Here is a 9,833-nt window from a genome sequence, read left to right as displayed (position 1 = left end):
TAAGTCACTGTGATTTTAGAACTCACACAGAATCAAACATAGTCCTACCTCAAACATCACAAAAACTATCTAATGCCTGGAACTTGAGAGCTAAAATAAGTTACTGCTGCATCATTTAACAGAATCAAAACAATAGAAAGTGTCTGCAATGATAATCGAAGATCTTTATTTTCTCTATTTAATTTCCTACAATTCTTTTGGAAAAATAGTCATGTTTCCAAATGTATTTTCACTGAAGGAAGCTGATGACCAAAGCATTATTTGAGTAATTATGGAAAAAAAAATTTATTACTGAAAAACAAACGTTCCATTCAGTTTACATTTTATACATACTTCACACAAGCAGAAAGGAAAGGTCAGATGGCAGAAACAGGGGCCATTCTCTTTCTCTGAAATACCACAACAGAAGAGAGCCTTCGGCAATGAGAGATCAGAATTGGAGAGACTTTACACCTTACTCAAAATAAATGATGCCTAAAAATGTGAAAATGTATACCACTTTCTGAAAATCTGTTTTGAAGTATGTCTTTTTATCTTTGTTTTTGGTTTTCTCTCAGACATTTTGCAGTTTATTTAACACAGCATTCTAGCTGCTTAACATTCAAATTTAGATACACTGATTATGTGCTCCACGCTTCTGAATAGTTAAGTATGCTCTATAAATAAACATATCATTTGTGCTCTATTACTACCCTCCCCAAAAGCTTCACATAATTGGAATTAACCTAGTACTTACTTATCCCTAAATATATTTTTGTTAGAAAGGATACACAGCATACGAAATTACAGGATCTTTATGAGTTAAAGACAAATTTTAGAACTCTCAAATAATATGTACAATGTAAACATCACAGTTATTACATTAGGATAAAGTAAATCACAAAATTCACAACACTATATATTTTATTTGGTTTTGATATTGAAGTTGTTTTCTTGAATTACGTGTGCAGAACTCAAAATATAATTACTTCGTCTATCATTTTCCTTCACGAATTCTGAAAAAGAAAGAATTGGTGTTTTAAGCATAAAAATATTTTTATTTACAGCATTTTAGTTTCAGTCACTCACTTGATCACATCTACTTCCCTATGCCCTTTGTGAAGAGGCTGTCATGACAGGAAATCATGTTCTGGGATATCAGAAATGTATCTTCCAAAGGACTGATTATCAAAAAGAAACTCAAACGTGAAGAGGCACTTTAATTAGTCATTATAATTACCCATTTGTAATTTTCACACATGGTTGACACACAGGATTTCCCATTAAAAGAATTTGTCCAAAGTTACCCATTCAGAAAAGAAGGGAGGATGGAATCTCATAAATGATCTTATGGCTTACAAAAGACAGAGTGATTAATCCTCCTTTACATTTTAGTGCCTCTTGTATTTCTTAATTAAACAAAATAGCCTTCTTGTTGTAAACGTTTCAAGAACTCTATGTGATTTTTCTTCTTTGAGCAAAGAGACTTGTTCCTCTGAAATGTCTATACATGGTAAGGAGCGGGCAAGCGCAGGACCCGGAACGTCTGTCTCTCAAAGGACAAAAGCAACCAATCAGGCAGGTGTCTTCTCAGACACTCTGCCCACACTTGATGACTCTCACAAAACCTTAGCTGTCTGCTCCAGGAACTTCAGTAAGAACATGGATTGCCTTCGGTCTGAGTGTGGGTCTAGTTTAGTCTCCTTGACCTAGTCAGAGGTTATAGTCCAGCCTACCTTGGGGTTTTACAAATAAAATAGTATTGTAACAGTGACTCCATTCATTTATATATTATCTGTGGTTCCTTTCATGCTACAGGAGCAGAGTTTGAGTAGTTGTAACAGACTCCGTGTAACTCACGAAGCCAAAAATATTTACTCAGTAGCCCTGTGCAGAAAAAGTTTACCAACCTCTGATACAATGATGACATAAAATTCCTTTAGGCACTGGCCAAATATTGCAAATATATTTTTAGGAGCTAATGTCAACATTAATGTAACTCAGGAAAGAATTACGTCTTGTAACCATATGCACATAAAAGCAACTGAGATGACAAGCTTATCACTTAACAAAGGAAAAAGCCTACTCATGTTTTCTCTATTCAACAATATTTGAATATAAATACTACTGGATCATAGCACCTGCACTCACTTTATAGGTAAGAGAAGCTACATTTAACTTTGCAGCATGAAGCTTGCTATGGTTCAAGGAATACAGTTAGATCCAGAGTGTCTTCATATTTTCGTAATAATGAACCATGCTGCAGTTTGGTGGTATTTCCCTTACTTAAATTAAATGAGATGCTAACCGTCATTCGTGGGGCTAAACCTTAAATTAATAAAACCAGCATGGCTTGAGTCTCAAGAAAAAGCCAGTTTTTCCCACTAGTGTGAGTAAGATTCCTCTGTTTTATATCTCGACAGAAGGTTAGAAATAAGTCTGAGTAAACTAGGAGTGCCATTCGGGTAACAAACTGTTGGCCCGTTGTGAGCTTTCTCTTTTTTTCTGTCAGAGCACTGCATGAATCATTTTCAGCTGTTTACTGGGTTGGGGTCCACTTCAGATAGAAGTGTCCTTTTCCATGAGGCCTCATTGTGAGAACCCTAAGCTGTTTTTTACCAAGTGACTCTTACCTATTGAAATAATTAGACGTTTGCTCTAAGAATAAAATAAGAATAAGAATACATAAATATACCCACCACTGGGAAGTTGTCAGCAGCTTTGCCTCAAAGAGCTTTTCCATTATTTTTCTAGCTCTTCAGGAAAGTCGGGTGATTCTCCCTCACTGCTGCAGACCAGAAAAAGAAAAGTGCATGTCAAGGCTCTTCAATGAGAAAGCTTCCATGGAACTGATGATGTGTGACTTTTGTTGTTCTCTGTGCTCTGCAAAGTGCACTGAGGCCTAACCAATTATCTTTGAGGTTATTACCTAAGATTATCCTTAATCTTAAAGTGTCTAAAATTAGTTTTACAGAATTATAATCTGGTGGCCAAAGGCATTCATCTTGTCTGATCTTGCCCAAGCCAGATTTTTCTTAATACTCACCATCTAAACAAAAATAATTGGAATAAAAAGAGAGAGCATCCCACTTCCTACTTATTATAATCTAATACTTACACACCATAGAGAAACATAGGTCTTACAGAATCTTAGAATACAGAAGAACTCATGGCTTAATTTGGTAAAATAAAGGTACTGAGTATGCATATGAAGGGAGTTCCATGTAGTATCAAGTTGCTAATTGACTGCATTTTACATGTTTAAAAAACTAGTACTTCTGGGGGTGCCTGCATGGCTCAGTCGGTTTCTGTTCAAGTCACGATCTCAGGGTTGTGAGATTGAGCCCCACTGCAGGCTCTGGGCTCAACATGGAGTCTGCTCGAGATTCTTTCCCTCTCCCCCTGCCCCTCCCCCTGCTCACACACTCTCTCTTTCTGTCTAAAATAAATACAATCTAAAAAACAAAACAAAACACAAAACACAAAATATTAGCACTTCTGATAAAACCAGTTCCCAGATTCAGAATAAATGTCTCTAGAGTCTCATTTTCCACCCTAGAGGCACAGTAGAATCTAGTGGGGGAGCTCCTAAAAAAATACCAATGCCTAGGTACTAATTTTCTGGCAGTTGGTTTTGGGTAAGCCACACACGAGGATTTTAAAAATTCTCTGGGGTAGTCTCATGTCAGCCAAGGTTGAGCATTACTGCTTCCTGAGTATAGATAATGAGATAGAGAGATAGATAATTAAGTCTTCATATGTAACTTCTATTTCTGAACTCAATATAATTTCTCATTTTAGCAAGTTCTCTGCTCCTTTACCTCCTCTTCCCATTCAGAATTGAGTTCAAGTATTTCTTCACAGCCATTTGTTTTCGAAGGCGGGTGTAGTTGTCAGTGAAGACTGCATCCGAGTGGCGTTTGATTGGTCCCTGGTCTTCCGAGATGCTATTGCTAAGGGAGGCAAGGGAAAGGAAATCAAAGGGTTTTAACAAGAAATGATAAATGTGCTGAAGTTCCAAATTTCTTGGAGTCAGATAAAAAAGAATTCCAATGCCTAATGTGTTTTCTACTACAAAAAGACTAAAAGAAAAATATATCTAAGCCTGAGTATAGGGGAGCAAGGAATAATCCAACATATTTTGGCACTTACTGGGAGCCTTAACACACATTCTGTACTAATTGAGCAAATAATTTATCCAAAAAATGGGGGAATACTAGAAGTTGTGTTCTGCCCCATTGGGAGGACAATTTCTTTAAAAATAAATTCTTTACAAGCTTTGCCACCCTGAAGAATGCCATCTAAATATTCAGCAATTGGCCATTTAAAGAAACAACTTCCAATGGTTGGTTTGGTCAAGAATTAAAAAACAAATACTGTGGTAAATATTAAATTTGCTTCAGTTTATACTATGCCTTATTTTTTGCTGCATCTAGTTCAATTTGATTGCAGATTTATAAATGATTGCCACTTAAGAAAAATACGTATGCCAGTGAGTAGTAGGATATCACTAAAAAGTCTATTTCCTTAATCCATGGGCCTGGTATATTTTATTTAAGAATATAAGTTATTTTTCAACTAAATTGCTCATCATCAAGGGTTATGAAGTTTGAGCCAAGCAAGTAAATTGTTAACAGTGAAAAAAAATAACTTGCGGATTAAAAAATCATAATGTGCTTGATAAAATAATAAATTCTCTTTACCCAACTCGCTTTCCAATAACAGACTCAAGGTATTTTTTGGCAGAAAGTTGACCCAAGAGTCTGCTAAAGTCACTGGTGAAAACTCCATCAGCATGTCTGGCATTCCTAAAAGAAGGAAGAAGGATAGCCACTATTTTGTCAATGGTTTCCTAAAATATTCTTTTGCCTCATTAAACAAGAAAGAAACTAATCAGCTATTTGAAAGCTTCTCATGCAAACTTAAGTCCAAAAGAAGATTTTTTGACAAACTAATAAAAGATATTTTCTAGTCACTTACATTGAGATAGATATTTCTAGCACAAAACTTTGAAAAATTAAAGAATTTAAATTTTTAGAAGTATATCTCAATAATAAGCAATGCTTTATGGTAGAGTCTGTAAAACTAATTCTCCAATACATACTGATGGGAAAAATAATATATTTAAATTAGTTTCTTTTTATTTATTTATGGTGCTTTGTTTCTGAATAAAGATATGTACAAGGAGAAACTATCCTGACTTTAGCAAAAACCTTTTTATACTTTTTGCAGTTACTTCTGCCAAAGTATTTGGAAACAAAATCTCTTAAGATAGAGAGGCCCTTAGGGACTATCAGCCAACTTTCCCAACTGTTACAAGGAGTTTTTATACTTTGTCTTCAGTATAGAGCTGCTCTGTCTATACTTCAAGCCTGCTCTAGACAACCCTTCTGTGTAAGTGAAGGGTTTGTTGATTCTGGCTTGTTACACCTTCTTCACCTGAAAATCAGGTGCAGCTGCTAGAGCTTCCATAGATCAGGCTGAATAAAGCAAGGGTACATGGAAACCTGCAGTATTGTGCTGTAGGAATAGCTTCACGGTGATGCAAAATGTAAAACATTTATATTTCAAAAACATATTTTCTAAAATAAAATTCGACAAAAAACAAACTCACCTGGACACATCATAATAGGGTGTGTCATTCTCAGCTAATGCATTTTGCAAGATGTCGGTGTCTATTTTTAATGCAACTTGATCAGGTTCATTTGTTTCTTCAACTGGTATTCTGTCATCCAACCTATTAGGAAAACATACAGTAGAAGTATAATCTATTCCTTTCTCAGAAAATAGTGCTTATGGTTTTACAATCAGTGGAAATAAGATAATATTCTTGAGAAGTATTACCCATTCACAATATATGGATAGCACAGTTAGATTTACTGGCTTGTGTGATTTAGAGTATAAATAGTGAATTTTTTTATTATCCCATAAAAGAGATGCCATGTAACTTTTACAAGCTGTATGTAACAAACATAAGGGTTACTTAGTTCAATCCTATCAGGGCATTAAGCAAAGTACACTTTGTTGGCAATATCTTCACTTTGCAAAGTTATTCACAGTAGAAAAATTTTGTACAAAATACAAACTTCAAAAAATTTTAAGTATTCTATACGAAAACTGGGAGCAATTCATATATTTGTTGGTGTTTACTATCATTTGTCAAACATTTCTCAAGAGGTGGATATTAACTGCTCTTCTTTCTCTAGGTCTGTCAGCTTTAATCTAAAGATTCAACTTAGTGTGATATATTTCTCTGTATTAATCAAGTACACAGAATCTCTCCATCTCTGAGTAGTCTCTATCTCTGAGTTATTCAAATTCAATAAATTTTGTAGGGTCTTGTCTTCCTATTTCTAATCTTATGTATTAATACAATTTTAGTGAGGGATGTACATGCTTTACTGAGTGACTAAGAATAATCATGCTTATACTTGGAATATGACTATAGCTTTGAATGCATGCACATTTTGAACACCAGCACACTATTAAAATTATGAGCGTGTCTATTTTCACTATTAGAGTAAACCTCCAAGGAGTGCGTCAGCTCCTTGGTACTTGTACATCTTTTGATAATGTAGTAGTTGGTGGAAGGGACAACAGTCCTCTTCGTAGGAAGCCTAGCAATCAATGCAAACTTCAGCATTCTTGTGATTGTTTGTTGTGATATGTGATATAACCATTCAGATAGAATCATTCTGTTTAGTTATAAAGCAACATAAGATCTGGCTTTAAGCAGATTTCACAAATGCTAATAGCTTAGAGATTATTCAGTCTATTGAGTATAAGTCTACCTTGAAAAAAGAATCAGAAATGGAAAAATGAGCAAAGAGATGACAATTTTTCCCTTAGATATAGTGGTGCCTATAAACTGGAAAGAAAAATGAAACTAATGTAGTTTTCATTTACTGTTTATTTCTTTAAGATAAATTTATTTTATTTCAGATAAAGCTTTAAATAAGAGTTGTGTTATAATGTCTGAATTTGAAATATGAAATACAACATAGATAACAGTGAAACTAAGGATTTAAGATTGAAACCAAGTACATTAAAATTCACTCACTGGGGGAAGGTATCTCAGTAGATCAGTTATTCCACAATTTACAATATTGGCAAATTGATTCTGGCTAGATAGGTAGATCTGTCCAGCATGATTGTATCTATGTTTTACTCATCAACTACTAACCTTCAGATTATTTATTGATTTATCTTGAAAATGAGCTATAATGAGGCAGGCAACTAAACATCTATTTTTTCCGTCAGAAACTGAACCGAACTGAGATGACAATGGATAAAAGTTTGTATTACTTATCTAAAACTGGTTTCGAATGAAAAGAAAATCAAATCCTTTTTCCTTCCTGTTTGGAAATGTGATCCACCCTATCCTTAAAACTAGTCATTGACACTGAGAGTGGATTCCAGGATATAGAATAATCATGTTGATTTCATGTTCGAAAAACTTGCTTAACACGTCAACCAGAAGATTTAAATAAATAATATGTAACTTAAAAAATTGAGTTGTCCAAAATAATATATAGGAAATTCCCACGTACATAAAGAAGGAATGCTCAACTGTCTGAATTGAAAGAACACTTACCTCAGAGCAGAGGGTGCTCCGAAAAGAGGCCATGCCAATGTGTGAGAGAAGAGCATGCTGACAAGTGCTAGCAGCACAAGTAGCTGGGACTTACTTCTGGTTTCCATCTTTGTACCTTGAAAGAGAGAGAATCACATCAGCTTTCCAACCAAAGATATCACCAACAAAGTAATTCTGAGTGTCTAGTAGTAATTTCTGAAGGCTCTTGTAGAGTGGGGAAAAAGTAATTTTCACCTTATAGAAAGAGTTAAACTGCAATATAATTAATTTTTAAATCAAGATTTTTTTTTTTTGGTGACAGCTGCTTGAATAAAAATTAGGGTCTTTTCAACTGCTGCCTATCTCTCACTAGGCACATAGTTGGGCCAAGTATAAGTGGAATGTCATATTTTCATAGTGCTGGAAATATCCATGGGAACAATCTTCTTGTAACAGGGTTGTAGCACCCACGTTTGGTATCTTTTCTAACTAAAGAAACAGTTTAAGTTTCTAGTGTCTAATTAATATAACACTGGAGTATCATCTATTTAATAATGTGTGTCTATATATGTATGTGTATATATGTATATGTACATATAAGTATAAAAATTGTACATACATTTCTTTTTCCTCTTTTAATTGTAGAGATTATTAGGAATTTATTTGTTGATGCCTGGGTTTGAACAAGCTTAACTTAACAGTGCAAATTAAACAAAAAATTATTAAACTGGATATTACCATTGAGATAATTTTTACCACAAAAGGAAAAATATATTAAAAATAATGTTTGTGCTTTTTTACATCTAATTCACTTACAGATTTCATTTCTAAATAGTTCTTAGATAGAAAACAGAATTTGAGCTTTGTTTTTCTTTCTGTCTATAAAAATCACAGCATTTAGACTTAAAGAGGAAAATGAATGCTTCCTTGGTTCAAATAACTAACGTATGAAATAAAAAGAACAACACTAAGAAAAAACAAACAAGTTGAAACTTGTGAAACAAATGTACCCACTGAACACTTCAGTTAAAAATGTATATAACAGGCAAAAAAAAAAAAAAAAAACAAACCCAAAAAACAAAAACAAAAAACCACACCCACACACCCTACTTTAATACATTTTTTAAAAGACAGTATTGAGTAAAGTATTGAGCAATCAGGGCAAAGCATCTTCCAACCAAAAGAATTCAGAAAATTCACAAATATATAAGAAGTTAAAGCATTTCTACACTTACCAGGTGACTTGAGAAACTTGTTTTTTGTTGTAAAGGAGGAACACTGTAAAGTTCTTTTCAAGAAAGAGAAACATTCAGTATACCCTGAGAAAAGTTTCAAAGCAGGAGGAGGGAACAAAAAGAAGAAAGGTAAAGTTTTTACTCACCTTGCCAGGGAGTGTTCCTCTGGAGCTTTCTGTATGGAAGGAGAATATTGGAGCTGTCTTAGGTGCTGAAGCCCTATGAGGCCGAGAAAGGCTCCACCAGTTCTCTTCCCTCAGAGCTGAACCAGAACTTGGTACTGGCTATGGGCTGGCTATTATTGCCGGGCAACTGCTTTTCACTCTACCCTGACCAGCATTTCAAAGCCCATCATTTTATAGGGCTTACACTTAGGGCTGAGCAATCACAAAGCTCTCTGAAAGACGTCACAGTAGTACTCCCACAGGATGAATAAGGCTTGAGTTCTTATTAAATTGTCATTATGTCTGATTTATATAAGTTTATAGTGAGTAACTTCAAGATATAAAATATAAAGAGGAAATTTACTTTTCTTTAAATAAACAACAACAGAAAGGTATTAAGCTTAATATGAAATGTTTTAATCTTTAATTGGTAGTGATGAAATTAGGGATTGATTAGTGTTATAGCCAGGGCCATTGGGGTTCCTGCAGAAACAGATGCAGAAAAAAACCCAACACTTATGTTCATTATGCCTACAAATGTATAATTCTCCTTTATTATAAAGTATCAATTCTAAAGCCTTTTAAAATATTTTATGCTATTCATGTAAATCCTGATTTAGTCTTTCTTGGTATCTATTTTAATTGTAAAAGTGTCTAGAAATAATTCCCCATTTCTCTATTATTACATTTCCTTTGCATTGAAACTATTCCCAAGATAAAAGTTTCAGAAAGGCGCTAAGATAGTTTAATATACACACTGTTGTATCAAGTCATAATGGTACTGCTACTTCACATTTGTACAAAATATCATAATTCCAAATGCACTTTCACATATACAACCTCAAATGATCCAAAATATAAACTATCAGACTGTATATCTCA

At 34.2% G+C, this 9,833-nt stretch overlaps 1 protein-coding gene across 2 annotated transcripts; it reads right to left on the bottom strand.

The window, feature by feature from the left end:
• Positions 1–906: 906 nt before the first annotated feature.
• Positions 907–9,118, bottom strand: VIP (vasoactive intestinal peptide). 2 transcript variants are annotated; one of them, XM_045805279.2, is made up of 7 exons: positions 8,934–9,118; positions 7,574–7,688; positions 5,594–5,716; positions 4,683–4,787; positions 3,801–3,932; positions 2,679–2,767; positions 907–995 (listed from the first exon to the last, which is right to left on the bottom strand). In XM_045805279.2, exons 2-6 carry the CDS (start codon positions 7,678–7,680, stop codon positions 2,722–2,724), a joined length of 513 nt encoding a protein of 170 aa, XP_045661235.1. In that variant the 5' UTR covers positions 7,681–7,688; positions 8,934–9,118; the 3' UTR covers positions 907–995; positions 2,679–2,721. The 2 variants fall into 2 exon arrangements, with proteins under 2 accessions (XP_045661235.1, XP_087721424.1); XM_087865298.1 differs by having other exon boundaries at positions 2,679–2,764.
• Between the last annotated feature and the right edge of the window lie 715 nt (positions 9,119–9,833).

Source organism: Ursus americanus, chromosome 11 (genome assembly GCF_024610735.1).
Source record: "Ursus americanus isolate L20-20 chromosome 11, mUrsAme1.1.p, whole genome shotgun sequence".
Taxonomy (NCBI): Eukaryota; Metazoa; Chordata; class Mammalia; order Carnivora; family Ursidae; genus Ursus; species Ursus americanus.
The sequence above is the reverse complement of the archived record's forward strand: the minus strand, read 5'-3'. Positions and strand labels throughout refer to the sequence as shown.

Coding starts and splice junctions, on each gene's coding strand:
- VIP (XM_045805279.2), bottom strand. CDS start 7,680: ATGGAAACCAGAAGTAAGTCCCAGCTACTTGTGCTGCTAGCACTTGTC. Junction 5,717..7,573: donor GGAGCACCCTCTGCTCTGAG/GTAAGTGTTCTT, acceptor TTTTCCTAATAG/GTTGGATGACAGAATACCAG. Junction 4,788..5,593: donor CCCTATTATGATGTGTCCAG/GTGAGTTTGTTT, acceptor TCCTTCTTTTAG/GAATGCCAGACATGCTGATG.